We start from the raw sequence: 21,209 nt of genomic DNA, 5'->3' as shown, positions 1-21,209 counted from the left end.
TTCCCAACCAAAAGAAATCAGAGGGTAAGTACATTGATAAATGGAAACGGCCAAGAAAAGCTTACTGAATCATTCTGAGCTGAACAATTGTTTCATTTGCTGCCTGTCTCCATTCAGGCCCCTGGCACTGCAGACCCGCAGGTCACGTGCTGGGAAGCCTCGCTGTTTGTCCTGGCTTGTCAAAACAATTTAATGTAGGTGGAAAGGAATGAATAAAATGAACGGAGTGGGCTTGATGCATCTGTTTCAGTTTGTTCGAAGGGCAGCCCAGTGACTGGGATGTGGCACTAAAGTCCTCTGGGGAAGCTATCGGTTCAGGAAGAACAATGCTGGCCATCTTATGGTTAAATCCATTTTAGGAAGCAAGCTCTCCTACAGTTTGACAGCTTTGTATATTTTTAATTATTTGGGCTATATCAGCTCAGCATGTGTTAACTGGGATAGAAGAATGTGATTTGCTAACTTCTAGATTTAGGACTTTGTGTTGTCTGCCTAAGGCTGCTTCGTTATGGTAAAAAAAAACCCAACAGCTGAGGGAGGAGAGAGGGTGTCCATTTTTTTTTTTAAATTAGTAAGAATTTCAAAACAAATTTGTCTTTGAGGGATAGCATATCAAGCTGTATGTTATTAACTCTTCTTAAAGTTGTCACTACTTTATAAATTACTTAAGTTTCCCAGGATTATAGAAAAGAATCTTGTGTCTTTCTATTGTTTGGTTTCTGGCTGTTTGATTTAAAAATAAAATAAAATTCAAAGAAAACATTACGTTTGTTTAACCAGTCTAATACTTTGTGATATTGGAATGTTAAGTTGCAAAAACTCAGAGGAAAAGTTTTGCTTCCAGATAAAACCAGCAAATACATACAGAAATGATCCATCTATATACCTATTTAGTTCATGAGTTACAGGAAGAAGGCTGCAGGGAATGGATCTACTTACTTGAATCATCCTTGAAATGATTTAATTGAGTGGAATTCTTATTTTGAATATGCCACAAACTTATTGCTACCTCTTTAGAGGTAGAGGGAATGCTGAGGGTTTTGCATTTCCTGCAGACTCCTGCTCAAAGGCCACAGTGGAATCTGAGTATTGCCCCAAGGTAGCTGTCTCATTAGAAAGACACACCTGGGCTCTTGAGTCTCTTGGAGTATACACTTATAACAGAGAACTGTGAAAGCTACCCCCCTCCCAAATTCTTCAGCAATGCTCTTTTAAATTCTCATTAATGCGATGATGGCTTCTTTCTCTCTGCTACAGCTCTGCTGTACAGCAACTGTGTGTGTGTGTGTATTTCATGGGATACCAAGATGTTCTCATTTGCCTGCCTTTCCCCAAGTATTCATACCTCCGTCGCTGGTAACACCATTTCTCATTCTCCCAAATTACATATGGTACTCTATTATTTATTTTTTTTGCTTATCACAGTAGTTTAGTAGTTGCAGCTGCTTAAATTGCCTTTTTTTTTTTTTACAAGAAAGATGGTCACATTTGCCCATACTAACAGCTCAAGGAAGCCAAAATGTAGTATTTGGGATGGGCTTTGTTCTAGTCAATCTAGGTGCAGTCTGGAAGATCTTGCTGTCTAATATGCTTTAAGGCTCTGGTATATGTAATACTCAAATTTTGAAAGTGTATTGTCATTTTCAAATCTCTTTTAGTTTGTAGGCTGTTTGCAGGTTGTGTTAGAATATAGTTTGTAAAAGTGTAACCACCTATTGTGTATGCAGTTTCATTTTGTTGGTATAATTGTACATGAGATGTAATTTTTTCTCTGAATGCTAGGGTTGTGGTTTTTCTTAAAAGTATATTTACCCTTTCCTGTTACCTAGTGTTAGTTTTCCTTTCAGGAAAGAATATAAAAAACCTGTTATGGATGAGTGTATGAGTCGTGTATGCAAGGAAATGAGGGTAGTTAAAGGTAGTATGAATCTCTACTATTACAAAACAAGTGGCCTCTCTCTTTCCTACAGCTCTGTTTAATGTTCACTTTTGCTGCTGCAGTACGCTACCAAAGGGTGTGATATTTCCTTGGTCGCAAAAACACAGCTGTCTGCCCTGGGTGAAATTTGTTGGCCTGTGTTTGTGTCCAGATTTGTCCCAGATCATTAGGGCACTGTGACTTTAAAAGAAGTGTTGAATTATTAGTATGTTGTCCCTGTCTTGTGTGTTGTTTTTTTTTTTAATATCAGCACTGAAGTGTTGAGTGTCCCTTTTAAACATCACAGATACATTATGCAGGAACTCAATTCTACCATTGATGTGACCAGGAAGAGGAATGAGTCAAAATATGCATATGCATGCCCATTAAGAGTCTGTTCATTGATAGAAGTGATTAGCACCGGTTAGTTTCTGTTTGGGGCTGGTATGGTGGTGGGGAAACTGAATAAGGCCATTAAGGGAGATGAGATTTCCATAGATTAAGATGAGAATTTAATGTCAAGTGCAGTCTAAAACTGGTTAGTACTGTTTGTGGTAGGTAACTTGTTAGACTGCACAAAATAAAGGAAATTTAATCCAAACGTATATATAAAATTAGGTATTTTGGACAAAAATGAATGCAGGTGTTCATATTACATAGCTAAATTTAAATGTGATTTAAAAGTAATTGTTGCAGTCTTGTTTCTATAATTACTATATATAATAATTGCATCTACCAGTTTTGAAATGTGGATACTGTGGAACAAGAATCTCGGCAGAGGCTGAGAAGAATGATTTATTTTGCTGTAAGAATGATTGTTGTGATTTTGTATTGTGTGAAGCATTCAGTGTTTTAGAAGCACGTGTGTATGGTCTGTTGACTGATGTACCTATTGCAGCTCACTGCTTTTCTGTATCACAGCTGTTTGTAACAGTCAGTATTAACTGGTTTGGAACAGAACTTTGGCTGCCCTGTTAATTGCAATGAGAGGAAAGCTGTTGGATGGGTAAGATAGCTCAAATGGAAGTGCTACTTCCATATTAAGAAAACCCCAGCACCTAAGCAGATGTGAGTACTTAAATGTTTGTGGATTTATGAAAATGTTATATTGAAATTCTGTTTCTGCAAGCATGCCTATAAAGGAGTGAGAAGAGTTGGTAGTGCTAATTCCTGCAGAGTGAAATAGTTGCGGAATTGAATGCTTTTGAGCTCTATAAACTTGTGAGGCTTAAAAATTTGGCATCTTCCTAAGAACTGTGAAAGTATGTATGTTTGATATTCATAGGCACTGGTAAGGTACTGATCCCTGAGGTAATTTCAAACCTGTTTTCAAACTTTCACCTGGAAGACTCTTACACTTCTGAAAATTGGAGCTTCATCTGGAAATTAATTTTTTTCCATGCTTGAAGATACTGTGACCCTCTTAAGTCAATGATTTAAGTGACTGTCAGATGGCTTAGATACTAGCGTGGCTGAATCATATTGAGAAAACATTACTTGTAAACAGAAAGAGGAATTAATGCCTGGAGGACAATAGGAGGTTATGAACAGTATTAAGTAAACCCTGCATGTTTTTACTGCCTCCTTTTTAATTGAAAAAGAAGCATGAAATCAAGTGACTTAAAATTTTTGCTCAAGCTTGACAAAGGTTACTGGTTATTCCTAAATAACTGTTGGAAACAATGATTCTAAAATTCTGGGCTTTAAGTATATCCGGAAATGTTGTTTTAATATAAACTGCTTGTGGATCCAAGTTGTGCCAGTCGATCCATCTGACTGGTGTGACCGGTGTGTTGTTAAGGCACTGGTGAGCAGAGAACAGTGAATGCCACAAGGAGACAGTTTTCTCTGGACATGTGCAGCTTATTCCGGTAATAGCCACTCAGAGTAGTGGTGATATCTGATAGCTGGTTGTTGGTAGATAATACCAAGGTATTGTCTAGGAATCTTTTTTTGTGATCTGTGGCTGGCCTAAGGATTGCTTTCTGTCTAGTGTGAGTTAAGTTTTTGTTTTCCTTGATGCGAGATTACAGGAAACTTGCGCAGTCAGAGGTTATGCCTTTAATCAAAGAAAACTCAATTAATTCAATTACTGTTCTACAGCAATAAGTACATACTATATGTTAGAGAGGTTTTATGCTCTGAGGGTTAATCTTATCTGTTACCAGTGGTCAGGATTTTATACACATAGGAATAAAGATTATTATGTACAACCTAATCAATGATCCAATTTTGTTTGCTCTTGGACACTTGAATATTTGAGGACATCATGTTCTCCTTCCACCTCAAGTCAGGCAATGACCAAATGTGTTAGAGTAGGGGGGGAGGGAACAGGAAGGTAAGACTTGCAATTCTTACTTCTGAGAGCAATCGGATTGTAGGGAAAAATACATGATAAAAAAGACTGTAATAGAGTGTCTTTTAAATAGAGTATTTAAGGGTAATTGCAAACCAGAATGACGTTTAAGACTGCTCATTCTTACTTGTTTGCTGACTGTACCCAGCTGTTTTTCAAGTTGCTGCTCCTCCGAATAAGAAATAAAGCAAAGCTTTCTTATGTACCTTTTCTTTTTCATTAGGATCGGAAGCTGTCCAAGTCAGAGCGACAAAGATTTAAAGAGGAAGCTGGGATGCTGAAAGGGCTTCAGCATCCCAATATTGTCAGGTTCTACGATTCCTGGGAGTCTACAGTCAAAGGAAAAAAATGTATTGTTCTTGTGACAGAACTCATGACATCAGGAACACTGAAAACGTAAGTAAATTGAGGCATGTCAAAGCATATAAAAATCAGCACAAAATCAGTGCACTAGAAATAGATCTTATTTCAGAATAGATAAGAACAGAGCCCTTTTGCTGAGGGCTAGACTTCTGAAGGGAAATCTCTCTTTAAAGAGAGTCTTACTAGCACTGCAGGGTATGGTAAAACATCCTTTAAGTTAGCAAGCTTGTCAGATTCTTCCTTGTGATGTCCTAGTAAGCACATACAGAAAAGTTGCAGATTTTGAGAGCTCAGAAAGACAATACTCTATTTTCGCTTCTCGGAATTTTTCATTTTCCTCTCCAGCTGCTTTCCATTTAGCAGGAGCTGGTTTGTAAAGTTCAAAGCATGAATTAATTCACTTCTTTCGGGAGGTTTTGGGTGTTACTACAGTACAAATGAAACTTCATGAAGTAGTACCTAGCAAAAATCTGAAAGTATGCAGGTGGGAGCGGTTTCAACCTGTGAAGTAGTTAAGTGAAACTAGGTCTATTTTTAAGCCAGGCTTAACAGTAGACACCAGCACATGAAACTGCTGCGAGGTCCCTCTGGTGGTGTGTGGAGCCTGGGGGGAGTTACATTGAAATCCCGCCTTTGCCTTGCACTGCAGAAACCTGTTGCAAGCACCCAGTCATCGTTAATCTACTGGAAATAAAACTGCCAGCATTTGAAATTCAGGGATTGTGGGTCCTTGTCTTAATGCGGTGCCCATTTAAGTTTTGGAGAGGCATTCAAACCCTAAATGTGTAAACAGGCTGTAGGAGCTGGAAAGAATTTGTAGTCTATTTAGTTAAAGTAGCCTGTGAATGATGATTATTAATAGCCACAAATGGGCATACTTAAAGAAGGTAAAAATGGCTCTTGGGGAGTCTGGGCTGCAATTACAGCGAAGTGTTTGTCTTTTGAACTGCAGGGCTAAAGATATGGCCACTTTTTTTTTTTTTAAGCTATATGTTCAGGGAAGACTTTTCTGAGGTTAAGGTATTTCAGACAAAATAATATACCTGTTGCTTCATGTGCTGTTTTCAAAGCAGTAATAAAGGCGTTACAGCTTTGTACGGATGCCTTTAAGGTTCCCTAATTTTATGCTAGAATATGTAGTGTTAGATTTTACTATTTTCTTCCTTTCTTATTCTTTTCCTCCCTCTCACAAATTTTAGTTTTTGAGTTTGTGTGGTGGAATAAGAAAGATGATAAAGTAATAATAGACAGTTATAAAATAGTGTTGGTAGAAAGAAATAACCCAGATTTGCTGGCTGTAGGATTAACTTGTACTCTGAAGTATGAAGGTTTTTTATTTTATCCTTAAAGAACTAATAGGCAGCTTAATTGAAGATCTTTTAAACTGTAGGCTTCTGAGTGGATTTTTTTCCCCCCACTATTGTATTATTTGTGTTATGATTTAGGTTATTCTTCTCCACTTCACTTGAGACTGGACAGGTAAACTATGTGGGAAATTTCCGTTGTGCAAAATTTTATGTCATTATTTCATGTACCTGTGTTGTATTCCTAGATCTATGCTGCACACTGTTTGATTATGATATTTGGCTGACTGAGTATTACTTCCATATGTGTTTTCAGTATGTTTACATTACCTGCATTTAATACAGGTGATACATTCCTTTCTTGGAGACTTGGGACATAGATATTGTTGTCACTTGATGTAAAAAAAAAAGTTAAAGGGAAGTGGTGATATCTTAAAGTAAACTTTCTTCATGTTTTTTCATATTTGTTTACATTTAGTTTATATATGCACAATGTTAAAATGTTGCAGACTCGTTTGTTTCAAATGCTGTCTGGGCAAATCTCTTAATTTTGCATGAAGAAAAGTCCCTGAACTTCTGCATACCACTGGAGAAGTTTTACAACTTCATTGTTGTAAAGAAATAAACTACTTTCTGATATCGTATACTATCATGGAATTAAAATATTGGGGGGGGATGGACTTGTCTATTTTAAGTCTTAATTATATGATTAATAAAGACAGCAATTTACTCTGACCTAGGTCTCAGCCATTAGTTTTTGCCTAAGGCTGTTGTCTTGTGTGTTCCAAATACACTTTAAATGAATATGTCAGCTATCTGGTAGGACACATACCTGTTTAACTATCTCCACTAGCTTAGTTGGGTTTCCTATAGCTCCTCAAGCTGAGATGCTATAGGTCAGCAGCCTTCCTGCTTGAAAAAAATAATACCCAAACAAAACAAAAAAACCCAAACAACCTTGAAACAGAAAGCCAAACTCTAGTTCCTGTTTCTCTCTCTTCATTGAAGCTAAATATTAGGAGATTGTTGTGTTCCCATCTTTGCTTGTATTCTGTAGAAGGATCAAATACCTTTTTTTTAAATTCACTACTACCCTGTAAAATAGACAAGAGTGATGCTGATTAAGCAGGAGCAGTTTCAGTGGAGGGTCACAAAGATGGTCAGGTGCTGGAGTACCTGCTCTGTGAGAAGGAGCTGAGGCAACTGGACTTGGTCATCCTGAAGAAGATGTCTCACTTTGGGGGGACCTAACAGCAGCCTTCCAGGGCATATGAGGGAGTCAGGCTCTTCGCAGTGGTTCATGGTGAGAGGATTAGAGGCAACAGGCATAAATTGAAACAAAAGGTTAAGAATGATGGAAGGAGAAGCTGTTTCAATGGTGATAGGCAGTGGAACAGGTTGCTCAGAGATGTTATGCAGGCTTCGTCCTTGGAGATAGTAGAAACCTAGCTGGACAGCCCAGAGGAACTGTAACTCAGTTCATGGCTGACCCTACCTTGGCCAGAAACTTAGATTAGAAACCTCCTGAGGTCTCTTAAAGCTTGAATTATCCTATGATACTAGGAAAGCTGAAAACATACTGGCTAATAGGGTGGTTTGTGTATTTTTTTGTATTTATATACAATTCCATTTTAAAATGGTTTCTGCCTTAAGTGACATGTGACTTTGTTCATAAGTGTTATGGAAAAATGACAGCAACACTGCAGGATGCTGGGTGATGGTTGGACCCAGATCCTTGAACAGTGAGAAGCTGGCAGTAGACTAGCATATTTGAAACCAAGAATGTAATTAGGGATTCCAAATGCTGAACTGAAGTGCCCCTGCCATGTGATCTTTGGAACAGGCTCAAGAGACATGAATGAGGGTTGTGTCAATAGCGAGAATTCAAGTGGTAGCTGATGTGATTCAGAACTTCCTTCAGTTAGTCTCCTCCATTGGCTTGGCTTTTTCCCTGCCTGTCTTTACATTCTGTTTTGAGACTTAATTTTCCTCTGGAGCTGGGTCCCGATTGCTTTTACAGATGTTTTCACCAGTAGGATTATTGCTAGCAACTTGATTTTCCAGATCTTCTTTTGAACTGGAGAAATTAAAGCAAAAGGGATTAATATACTGCATTTTTTATGTTGGCGTTGGTTCAAGTGATTTCATCAAGACTTTTTCTCCTAAGTGGATATGAGAAGAGACTGAACACTACCATGGAATAATTGAACGTGACTTGGTTTTGTTTTAAGATTGTAGTTGCTAGACTCCATACTGGTCACAGAATTTACTACCAGTCTTGAAGTAGCGTGAAACTGGTCCTTATATGAGACTCTGGCAACAGAGTGAATAAGAATAAAGTTCTTGTTCTACACAGCGTGCTAGTTCCTTTCTCCAAATGTATTTTAGCCCATTCTTTTTCAAAGGGAAGGAAACAACAACTCTTCACCTCAAATTGTTTTACCCAAAGAGAGGTTGTCAGAATACACTGCTGGAAAGCACTTGAATACTGTCATAGGTTATTCATCTTGTGGTATCTTTAATCTGTTGAAGTTATGGAGTAGAGTAAGATCATAATCTTAGGTCACAAGCACTGGAAAATACTTCTGGTATGAAATTTGATTCTTCTGGCATGGGATTTTAAAAAGCAGTAATGTTAGAACTATTAAGATTGGGTCACATTCTGCCTGCAAAAGGATACTGACTTATTATCAATTATTTGTCCATAGTTTTGAAGTAGTGAGTAGTACCAGCCAGATTCAGTTTATCAAACCTTGTCCTGCCTGCACCAGGGAAGTGATCTCTTGAGAATTTCTAATTTGCTTGACAACTCAACAAGTAAACTTGAAGCAGATTTAAAGTGTAACCTGGAAAACTTGATCAGAGTGCTTTGACTAATACTGATAACTAAGGTATAATGAATTCAGAGCTCTCACACAGTTTGCAGAACTCTGTATTTAGTTGGTTGTTATCGATGTTTTGGCTCTGGTGCCCTACCTTCCTACCTAGTTATATTTAATCAAGGAAAAGGTGCTAACTATTTAAGCAGGTTCAGGATAAAAGAGAAGAAAACATCATAAATGAATAGATAAAAGAATTGTAATACATAAGCCTCTAACTCTTTGTCAGGGAAGCAGTGCCTTGAAACTAAAGAAAGCCAACTGCCTAATTACCATAGGATTATTTTGTATGCAGATAAATTGTTAGCTATAGATAAAGCATTTCATAATTATCTTTCAGCATTATAGTCCCCTGGCTAGAAAAAAGGGGGTAGGTTTTAGGAGGGAGAATCATCTGTAGCTCCTCTGAAGTCTTAAAATAACAGGTAGATTTTAAAATAGAAGGTGAAGTTGAAATTTGTGCATCTCTTTAATTACTGCTTTTTTACTTGAGAACAGCAAATGATACAGCATAATCTACTACTTGTTAGCAGACCTGTTTAACCTACTGTTACTTTTTTCATTAGGTATTTGAAAAGGTTCAAAGTGATGAAAATTAAAGTACTACGAAGTTGGTGTCGTCAGATACTGAAAGGCTTACAATTTCTACACACGCGTACTCCTCCCATTATTCATAGAGACTTAAAATGTGACAACATCTTCATTACTGGCCCCACTGGATCAGTCAAGATTGGAGACCTTGGTCTGGCAACCCTGAAACGAGCTTCTTTTGCCAAGAGTGTGATAGGTGAGCCTCTCCTGTTTTGGAGGCTGGTGAGCCAGCCTATCTGTTTGGGAACTTGAGTCTTCTAAGAGCTATTCTTGAAAATACAGTTTCAAAGGTGCATGGTCAAAGCCTGAAAATATGTAGGCTTTTTTTCTTGACTGTTGAGGTTATTCTGTCATCCTTGATAAGATTACATGTTGAAATTTTGGTTGTGTTTTTGGTATTTGTATATTAATGTTAAGTACTTTGGAATAGAGGTTCATTGCCCTGCCTGACAGTTTAGTGCAACATTGCTGATAAAACCACTCTTGACTACATAAAATCTCAACCTTTATTATGATACTTCTTCAGTAATGTACAAATGTATTTTGGTGACCAAACAAAATTTTGATATTTAGTGTAGCATTAATTATACAGCCACCTTTGTTGTTGTCACCAGTGGTAAATATTAAATCTCTTAGACTTTGTGAGCAATCAGAAACTAAGGTACATTAAAAAGTCAATATAGAGAGATATATATTATATCGCAGTCAGACTGTGGTATAATGCCTTACTTGGGCAGTCTATAGAATGTGGATTTCTGCAAGTTGGGAGGATGTGTTGAGGAAGTATTGCCTTACACTGACTCTGTTCTTGTGTATCCACTAAAAACCTTTTCCAGAAATTGTCTTAATGGAAGTAGTATAGTCTTTATTGTGAATTCTTGAAAGAGTTGGTTTTATCAGCTTTGTTTTTATAGTTGGGTGAATAGACTGCAGGGAATGAAGTTGCTCTCATTCTTGGTCTTTAGAGTTTGCTAAAAGGCAGTATTACTCAACAGTCCTGTGTTAGATTCCTGGATGAGATCAATGGTGTATACCTGTAAATTGTCTTGCAAGCTGTTGATGAAATATTTCCTGCTTAACCAGAGTATTAATAGGAAAGAAAAGTTTACAGTGTAAACAAAAAAAAAAACCAACCAAAAAAAAAAACCCCAAAACCAAAAAAAACCCACCCCAAACCACCACAAACAAAACCACCAAACATTTTTCTTAAGCATACTAGTCTTCTCCATCGGAAAATTATCACTTCATATCTAGCTATCTGTTAATGGTTAGCCTTTGGATAAAAGACTGCAATTACATTATCTTTTTTTGATTTAGTGTGGTGAAAACAAACAATGTGGCTATAGAATGGTCTGTAAACTTGAATCTGGTGTCTGCAGGAAGTAATTCTGTGCTTAAATTTACAAAAAGCAAACTTGCACCTCTGGCTTAAAGTAAATCTCATACAGTGAAGTCCCTTTGGTTACAGGGGGGACGCTGTGATGCTTCTCTGGGCAATAACTTTCTGCGCACTATTTAAATGGGACTTGTTGAATCTCACGCTCTATGCCTGTAACTCAATCTCTCTGTATTTCTGAGTATTTTTGACTGTAGGATGTCCCTCACTAATGCCTGTATCTGCAGTAGGCCTATAAATATACTGCAGGTGGGAAGGTAAGTATATGAAGAAAAAGGGCTGTGGTGAGTGGCCTTTGCAGAAAATTACTTTTTATCCTTTTTTTTATGAAGATTTTTATTTGCAATAGAGTTTTTCATTGCAAGGCCTTTCCTGAACCTTTCTACTTAAAAAAGTAGATGGAGAGCACCAGGTCAGAGACTAGCTGTGGGCTCTTACCAATACTACTTCTTTTGCAGCAGAGGGCAGTCAGGTAATTTTTGAAACAAGGTTTAACGTGCCTCCTTCCTTACAGGGAGAAGAGGTAAGTGACTTAACTCTCCTTAGTATTTGGTTTGCAGCCTATGGCTAGTCTACGGTTTTCTTCTTCTTATCCCCTCCCCTCCATTTGACTGCAGCCTGATCCAGTCTGTTCTGATATTTCAGTTAACTAACAGACATAAAGGAGGAATTGCATCAGTTGTTTCATGCTGTTCTTATTCCATAAAGGCCTTGCAATGGGAGACTCACAAAGTATGTTGATGCAACAGAGTGACTAAGGGTTTCCTCCCTCTTCTTTTTGCCTCCCACTTTCTCTTGTCTCACAGGTCTGCCCATCCGCTTCCCCCTGCGGTGAGTAACGCCAGCAGCCTCTGCTCGCTTTGAGACATTTAGAGTCTGAATCGTTCTTTTAATTTAAGGTACCCCAGAGTTCATGGCCCCCGAGATGTATGAGGAGAAATATGATGAATCCGTTGATGTATATGCTTTTGGGATGTGTATGCTAGAGATGGCCACGTCTGAGTATCCTTATTCTGAGTGCCAAAATGCTGCGCAGATCTACCGTCGAGTGACCAGTGTAAGTTCCTCCCCACTACTGATTCTGAAGCTACTAGTATTAGCAGCAAAAGAGTACAGCTGGGTAGCATGGTATTGTGTGGGTGGTGGGGGGAAGAGAAACTGATTAGAGGATTTTGGAGGAGGGGTGTAAAGTTATAGGATGGTTCAACTTACTAAGCAGTGAGTAGCCTGTAAAATATGTGAATGTAAATAACATTTTGCATGTGTTCATACTCTTCTTTCAGTATCTAAGAAGGTATTGCATAGGGTTTAAAAAAACCCAAAACAACCAAAAAACCAAACAAAACAACACATTAGAATGGTAACAGATTGTTTTCTAAGCCACTGGGGGGATGGTGGAAGTATTAATCTTGAAGATTAGTTGGTAGCTTTGTTCTCTGAAATAAAGCTGGATCACAAATTCAGAGCGCTTTGGCTTAGCTGCCTGCCAAGGCAAATAATAAATTGTTACCTAGAGCAATTTTAAGGTAACAGTTTACTGAATTCCAGATGGCCCTGGGCTGCTGTGTTGGGTGCACTTCTTACAATTATGCAGTGGAAATACTTGATCAATAGCAGGAAGGTATTCCACTCTGAAAAGTGGTGGTAAGTGTGGTGGTGGAGGCATTGGAAGTGAAACCAAATAAGGCTGAGAAGGCAAGAGAGAGATTTCAGTTTGCCCATCTGACTAGACTAAGTGGAAACTGTAGAACTGTAGTACTGGGAATGCTCAGAATGGTTGTGGCTAAATGTACTTCATGATCGCTAAAACAATGTTGTGAAGACCATACACCAGTGCAGTAAAACACTGCACATGTTCAACATTCTGATCTAAATATTCAGAACGAATAGTGAGGTGGCTACTTGGGGAAGTAGAAAACTTGCTATTTTCAGAATACCTATGTGGATGTGCAAAGGGAGAGAAAAAAACTTACCTCTTTATTTGATCCATGGATGAATAAATTCCTGTTCATCTTGTTGTGTATATATCTTGGAGAAGTTGAGGATTTACTAAACAACTTGCTTTGCTTTGGAAAAATAAATTTCTCGCATTCCTGATGGCTCTCACTATAAAAAGCAGATATAATTACTGATGTAACAGATGTGGAAGGGTCTTCATGTCAAAACAATGAATTCTGAAGGAAGGCTTGGTGAAATGAAACTATCTGTTGTTTGAAGTGGAATATTTGAGAGGCACAGAAGGAGGAAGAAAGAAGGGATAAAATGGCTGTTTGGTTTTTTTGAACAGATGTTAGGCTAAGTTTTTATCCGTATATACAGGTATACACAGTGTCTTTTTTTTGCATGCTGGTGGGCTTATCTGTAATTTCCTAAATGGAGAGGAAAAACAAGTGTAAAGTCTAGCCTTTGCTTACAGCATATTCTGTTCTGCAAGCTATTTGGATCGGTGAAAGAAAACTAAAGTATTGTACCACTAAAACTGTTTTGGTAACTTTTGCTGTGCTTATGTATGTGTCTTGGCCAGAGCTAGAGAAGCATAATTTGGATGGGCACTTCTTCTCAGAACAGATACCGGATCTAACTGCCCTGCCCATTCCTTAAAAAGTACTAGGAACTGGACTGTGGTGAGAATCAGCTTTTGAGACAAGCTCAGGCTTGGAAATCCCCAGGTCTTAAAAAGCTGTCTTTTCCATGGTCTGTAGTACTTAATTGGAAAGCCTTGTAGGGGCTTGTGGGGGACAAACTTATCTAGAGACTTGCTAGGGTTCAGCTTAGCACTTGTTTATTATGCCTGAAGCTTTTTTCCCCCACTATTTTTGGTTGAGTGTTGAAATTCTAAGCAGATCAGAAACATTGGTAATTTTTTGGTTTGTCCAACACCACCTTCTACTCTACCCTGCTGCTGGTGGTTCATAGATTGAATTTAAAGGTTGATTTCCACCCACCCCCCCCCCCCCCCCCCCCCCCCCCGCTGTTTCATGTATTGCTCGAGAGCTCTAAAATGTACCTTAATATGAAATCAAGGAAATCTTGTTTTCTTTCAGAAGAAGCAAAGGACAGGAATAAAATGACATGTATATTTATCTGCTTCTAGGCAGAGAATGAAAAGCTACGTGCTTTGGTATAATTGTGTGTGTTTCATTATAGTTGCAAAGCAGTTTGTTTAAAACAAAACAACCCACAACCAACCACAAACTAAACTTGAATAACTTTCAAGGAAGGCTTTCAGTAAAGAAAGACAAGGTTATCTGAAAATAAAACACAAACCTATCTTCACTGATAATGTGGAATTCAGTGTTTCCTCTATAATGAGGAAAGCAGAACCATGTTATGAAAGTGAAATAAAATACTCTTTGCATTCTGTGAAAGCTCTGTGAGCCAATGTGAAGGAGACATACAACTTTCTGCCCTTGTCCCTGTTGAAGTAAGATTTTTCTTTCATTTCAAAGGAGACTTTAGATAATGTCTGCAGTTATGGGTGAGGGTTGAACCAGTTGAGAAATTCAGTACTTAAAAGGACAGTGTGTGAAACATCAATAACAGTGGAGTCAGAAAACTTCCTGTTTAAGTGATTCCAACAGTACTTACCAGTGCCTTTCCTTCTAATGCATGTTGGAAGGTAAATGTGGTTTGTGGAAGATGTTTAATATTTCAATTTCAACCCCTTAGTTCGCTGCTTTCCTAGGCATGTTTAGGAATATTTTGAGGCTGCAGCTGTAGTCCTGCTGTGCCTTAAATGAAAGGATTATTTTTCCTAGATGAATACCTACACAGAGACCGGAGGGAAAGACAATAATAATAATGGTCTGCTATTGACAGTCCTGGAAGATCATGCTATGTAGGAGCTTAAAAACCACTGAAACCCCAAAGGCAGTAAGATTAAAGTGTGCAGCCGCTCAGTGCAGGTGGTATGTATCTAAATTCAAGTAATTACCTGCACCCCCTCTGCAGTAACTGTTTAGAAAGCAGAGTTGCTCCATTGGCTTAAAGCCTTGATATTGCTTGGGATAAAAGTCTCTGTAAAAGGTGTCTTAATGCCCAGGGTGTCCTCTCAGGTCTGGACTTGGTACTACTAGCTTACATTCTTTTCTCCAATTTTGGCTATGCATTGGTGGTTTCTTGTGGGCTTTTTTGTTGTTAGGCTGGCCTTCAGCTGCATTGTGTTTTGACTTAGACCTCTTGTGATGAGAAATGCTCTAGCTGATGCCCAGATACAGCAGCATTGTGTTGGGTGTTTTGCCAGGATTGCTCAGAGTGCTCTGTTACGTGTTCTACTCTTACTGTTCAGGGTCTTCCCTCATGATTGGAAGCAGTTTTCTAATTAAAAAATACAGTTAAGTGAGCAAAGATCTAGATACCAGATCTAAAGGCTAAAGTTCCTCTTACAAGGTTAGACTTTTTGGCCCAGGCAGTTACTGTTCCTTCACATCTTGGATAATGGCACTGCTGCATGAGTCTGCTGTTAGCAAGATGCTTGTCTATATTATCTACATTGTCTTGTTGGGAAGTTTGTTTTTCCTTAAAGCAGTGCTGGGGTTCCTGAATTTTCCCTGGCCCAAGAAACAGAAATGTAATTTAAATTGTCTTTCTGGCTCACTTGAACTAGAATAATTCTTTCAATAGAAGAATCTGAGTAAATGCCTGGTTTATAAAGCCAACTGTCTACAATTTGTAGGGCTCAAGGTGTTATGCAGAACTTACCAGAACTATAAAACTAAGAAGCTGGCAGGAGTTTGACATAAGAGTATTGACCTTTGTTTGTACTTGCATCCCCCGGCATGCTTGGTCCAGACCCTTTCACCAGCAGTTTCTTGAGAAAGGAAAATGAGATCTGCATGTCTTGTCACTGCATAAAGGAGCCTAGCTTTCCTCTTTGTTTTCATTAAATCGTAACGTTGCAATTTTGTCTCAAACCAGTTTACTTCATTTGAAGCTATCCTCTGTTGTTCTTTGGAAATGCTTCAAATAAATTAGTGCTTAGTACTTAAAGAAATTGCAGTTCCTGGGATTTTTACCTTATTTAGGGGCAACAATACCTCTTCTGAGTAAGCAGTATGTCTCTTCATCTCTTCAGCTGGGACTGAATGCATCCAGTGGGTACTTATTGCTGCCTACTTGATCTTGGGGAAAAACATCTAAGCCTGCAAATAATTGAAAATAAGCTGCACTATTAAGGTAGTCTTGCCTGTTCCTATTGTTTTTTTGTTTTTTCCTCCTCTGCCCCCTTGTGCAGACACAACTGTCTGTGTGATATGCTACTAGATTAGAGAATCTCCCCACCCCCCCAAATTTTTCCCCAAATTCTGCACCATATCAGAGCAATACAGACAGTTCCAATACAAAACATAATCAAGATACTTAATTCTGTTACATACTCAGTCACACACACAAAAAAAAGAGTGTAGGATCTTGATAAAATTGAGGAAGATTTCCCCGTCTGATTTCATTCCTCTCTGGAGACTGGTATTTCCTTGGCCTGTTCCATGCATATTTCAATTAAACAATTTGTCACAGGAAATATTTGAAATGGGTTTACATGTGCATTGAAATGAAAACAGAGATATTTAAGAAATCATATTTAAGATGTCTGTTCTATGATCTAGTTTGTTTGGAAAGCAATGCAGTGAAGGCATAACTAACTGCAGTATCTTCAGCCGCTTTATCTCAGCCTCTGGTGAGACCAGTGTAACCCATGCAGTCGCCTCGAAGGCTGGCTTGGTTTTTTTTTGTTTGCTCATGTTGCAGTTACCACTCGCAGATGTAGTATAGACATTGATTACTTTTACACTATATTTCCTTCAAGCTTTCTTTTTAAAGCACAGATTATTTTTATAGCTGTGTAGAGAGACTGATCGTTCAACCTCTAATACTTGGATGTCCCAAGTCTTAAATTTTCTAGGTGATTGACTCGTTCAGGGACTAGTAAAAAAGACAGTTTATGGGTTTATTAGGCAGTTTTGTCTCATTCTTGCATATCTACTACTAACATGAAAATCCAAACATGTTCATTGCAAAAGCAGTAAGACCATCCTTAGCTTAAAAGGTAATCAGCTGACTATAAGCAGTAACTTTCTTTTTTCACCCCCTCCCATTATGTAACTTACCTTCTAAGTTCTCCTGATGAACTTGTGCTCTATACTTAATTTTCTCCATGTTTACTTTGACAAAGTTAAGTTTTGCACTTGTCCTTGCTTTCACCAAAAGTTCAGTCTCTTCTCTGCAAACAAATGTCTGCCTTGTGAGCTGGCCTTATGATGAGAAGAGGGAAAAAAAACCACTTTGCATTTTGACTTAAAAAAAAAAAAATTGTACTGAAATGTTCTACAGAGTGGGCACAACATTTTTGTTCTCTGATCTACGGAGCTTAAAAAGAGGCCCAAGGGAACAAGGTACATAATGAGTAACCTGACTAGGCAGTGTCTAACTGGTTTAAAAATCCTTAATTTCCCTAACTGGTGGGAACTGAAGCTTACTGGTTAGTGTGAAGGTCATGCTTTTGGCTAGCAACCAGGCAGTTACAAAATGCTGTAGTTTGGTCAATTGAGATGAAATTAATCTCTTTTTTTATAGTGTCTTAAAAGTTAGACATCATAATTGTCTAGACTTGTCAACTACCTCACTTTCAGTAGAGATGCAATGGGCAAAATATCCCAGCTCTTTTTTCCTTATTCCTGAGGGGTCCTAGGGAGCAAATATAAATGCTTAACCTTTAGACTTATGACTCATTTTAATGGAAGTGCATAATGCACATTGAACATCCTCTTTTGCTTTCTGAAAACAGTATGTGACTTCTTCTGGGCATATGTAAAACTCTGTTTCTTTACCTTGAATAACTTGATTTCTTGGCCTGGTTCAGATAGATACAGAGACACCCTTCCTATCAAGCTTTCAAGTGGAAAAAGCATTGCAGAAAAAGTCAATGGAAAAGTAGGGGGGGGAGGGGGGGAGGTAACCCTCAAACAGAACAAGCAGTCTCGTTAAACCAGATACTGAGACCACAAATCTTCAACCAAGCACAGGAAACAGATTAATTGAAAAACATGGCAAACTCTTGTGTTCATTGAAAGAAGAAACTTCGTGTACTTAAGTATCAAATGGAAAAAAAAAAAAAAATCACTTCAGATGCAGTTCCTCTGCATCATGCTGAATGGACTAAAGAATACTTAAGCTTCTTCCACTTGCCTCTTGTAGCTGTTAACTCAGTTGCAAGCATTTTGCTGGAATGTCTTTAAGAGTGAATAATCTTGCAGGGCGGAGGTTCTGAATTGATGAATCTGTGACAGAAATCTTAGCCTTAAAAATGGAAGATGGGAATTTGAGGTCTTGAAGCATTAGTATCTCAAGAAGCTTTGCATGTTAGATTAGAAGTCGTCTTTAAGAAATGACTAAGTAGAAAAAAGCGGGGATCAGCTTGAACACCGAGATGTAACATGCTGAATGGTTTGCACATCTAGGGCAGATGATACCTGAGGTTGGAAGGAAAAAGGCTCATTCAACTGAATTCCTTTCTAATAGTAGCTTATGAGTTGCTCTTAAAGGCATTCGTACTATTCAGCATCAAAAGCCTCTAGATGACAACTAAAACTGTGTTGTTAATAATGGTGTTGTAAAAAAAAACTTGGTCTGAAGTGAAAGAAGATCTTTCTTATTTATATTGTTTACTGCTGAGCCTGGAACGTGTCTCTTAGCAATTTTGAATTGGATATGATTTTAAAATTATCGGGAATTAAAAGCCAGGGAAGGGTGTGAGCTTTGGTAGAGTTGCATAAAATCAAGATCTGATGTATTTTTAAAATCTGAAATTCTAAAATTTGGTGGTATTGCAGTTTCCAATGTGTTTTTAGAAACCTAAATAGGTTCATAGAGTACTGAATTAACAGTGTATGTTTAAAAAATTTTAAAGTTCATTATCCATTAAGGATCAGGCCTTTTAAAACTGTGATACTATTTAATAATCTGTCCTGTACTGACGTCTGTTTAGCTCTTATATTAACAGAGATTAATTTAACAAGAGATGGGAAGAAGGTGACTTTTCTTAGGAACAGGGAGGTGCTAAGTGGTTTTTATAATGCCTGGCTTTGAAGTGTGATAAGAACTATTAACAAATCACTGAAACATTACTGTGGGGAGACTGGTAGTTTAATGTTATTTGTCAGTATAGTGCCACTAGTCAAAAATACTGACATTAGGAATGCGTGGACTACTATTTCTTGTCCTGCCAACTGTACTGCTACAATTGCACAGGGTTAGGAATGGGGTAAGTCCAAGACAGTTTTAGTCTTGTGGAAGCTCACAGGGGTGTTGAGTAATAATAAGTTATTTTGAGGTTATGATGTGATTCATAGGCCAGGACTCCACCAAAATCTACATAAACCCTTTATAGTTACCTCCAAGTTACTCAGAGCTGTTGCTAGAGCAGGCAGTGACATGGGGGCACATATGCCTGTTTGAACGCTTTTGTTTGCTGCTGTATGAAAGAGTGGAGGTCACCAAAGTTGAATGTGATTTTGCAGATACAGTTTATTCCCAAAAGTAGAAACACACAATAGAGTAAAATACATGTATAAGAAATTCTGTTGCTTATTATGCATAATGTTTTTACACTGAAAAGAAAAGTCTGTTGCTTTTTTTTTCTAGTGTAAGCATTTGGAAACTTCCTAACACTATGAGCTTGTGTCTTTGTTTTAAGGTAAACATCTCTGAGACATTTTTCTACCTTACCACCTATTACCACCATCATAAACTTTTCTGCATAGGAGTGCTTTTTAAGACTGTACTTCAAAACTGTTGAACCTTTTGGTATGTAAATAGAAGTCCTTAAGTCCTACTGGAATAAGTCATAACATAAAAGGAATGATGACTTTTGGTCGTTGTCTGAATTGTGTGCTGTTTTTGGTGTTTGCAATGTTATCCTAGGCCTTTTAGTAGGTATCATCTTTTGAGGGCTAGTTCTGGTACCAGATGTATTTTGTAATTCATGTTGGATCATTCTTTTTAATTCAGTTCAGAGTCGACTAGATGTGTGGCTTTTGAATTACTGTTGCTGTACTTGAATTTAAAGATGAATACCAGATGATGGTTTTCTATCAGAATGGTAACTGATTAAAGCAGAGAATGCAACAAATCTAGTTTGACTTTTTCAAAAATATATTTTCCATACTGAAAATAGAAGACACTTTTACTACTATGTCCCTGTAGCATTTCTAAATTTATAGCACTGAAATGTGTGTCCAAGCATGTCTGGTTTTTTTTTTAAAGCCATTTCCAAGCTGAAGTCTCAATAAAGCAGAATATCATTCAGCTAGTTCAGGACGTTCACCCCTGCATATTCTTGTTTGCATGATATAGGTGGCATCCCTGCTCCTAAGTGTGAGGTTAAAGAACGGTGCACAACAGATAAAACTAATCTTACTTTTACACTCTTGTGCAAGAGTAAAAACTGAAAAGTTAGCACCCGGTGCACTTGATCAGTCAGACTTTACTGTTGTTTCGAACTTACATCCTCATGCTGTGTGTTGCTAAACGAGGCCCTTTTCACTGTTCACGTGCACCAGTATCCTAATTGTTCGCCAGCTAAACACTAAGGAACTGTGTCCTGCCTTGTAGTTAAAAAATTTCCTGTTCTAGAGCTTGAGAAGTTTCTTCTATTCATTAGAATTGGTGCAGTTACAGTAGGCTGAGAGTAGTTAATCTACTTTTTAACTGAAAAATTATCTAGTCATAAGGGCTCCAGATTCTTAGGACTTCTGAAATAGGTTGATATTTACCTGAAGGTGCTGAAGTACAGTGAACTGTCATGTCTAAAGTAAAAACTTAAAATGCCTGGTGTACTGGACAAGTCAGTGAGTGAGTTGTAAGGCATGGTCTGTATTCAGCAGTAGTGCATAGCATAATCTGTATTTTGATATTGTCACAGATAACAGTGTGGGGGGGGTTTATTGCTTGGTTATAGCCTTTTACTTGAGAGTGCTGGAAAGGATCACAGCCAACGATTTCTAGGAAGATTTATGGCTAGTTCATGTTCAAATTTAACTGTGTAGAAACAGGAGCAGAACTGTAGCCTACTATACTGGTCTTGTAAGGTTTGTAATGCTTTAAATTCTTTGGCTTTAATAAGTAAAAATGCAGTACTGAGACACTGGCAAAGAAGTTGGTTAAGCAGTCGGTGTCTTGTGACTCCCTGGGCTTGGAGACCAGTTGTAGAGTACAGATGTGGAGGTGACAGTGAGCAGTGATGGCTAGTCAAATGAGGAGTCAGTTTTATTCTTTTCACCCAAGATTATCTCATATTTAAGCAACCTCATAAACTTTAGGAATAAGCAGTTAGTATGGATGTGTCGCTCAAAACACAAATATACCTTCTGTGTATAACAACTTTTAATCATGTATGTTTGGGAGCTTT

General features: G+C 38.0%; 1 protein-coding gene across 1 annotated transcript in view; it reads left to right on the top strand.

The window, feature by feature from the left end:
* WNK1 (WNK lysine deficient protein kinase 1) overlaps positions 1 to 21,209 on the top strand; it is a 104,747-nt gene that overhangs the window by 30,245 nt on the left and 53,293 nt on the right. The window contains 3 exon segments of the mRNA XM_040594864.1: positions 4,498 to 4,670; positions 9,387 to 9,607; positions 11,707 to 11,864. Coding sequence (XP_040450798.1) covers positions 4,498 to 4,670; positions 9,387 to 9,607; positions 11,707 to 11,864 — 552 coding nt within the window.

Source organism: Falco naumanni, chromosome 5, assembly GCF_017639655.2.
Source record: "Falco naumanni isolate bFalNau1 chromosome 5, bFalNau1.pat, whole genome shotgun sequence".
Lineage (NCBI taxonomy): Eukaryota > Metazoa > Chordata > Aves > Falconiformes > Falconidae > Falco > Falco naumanni.
Note: the sequence above shows the minus strand (reverse complement) of the source record. Positions and strands in the feature narration are given on the sequence as shown.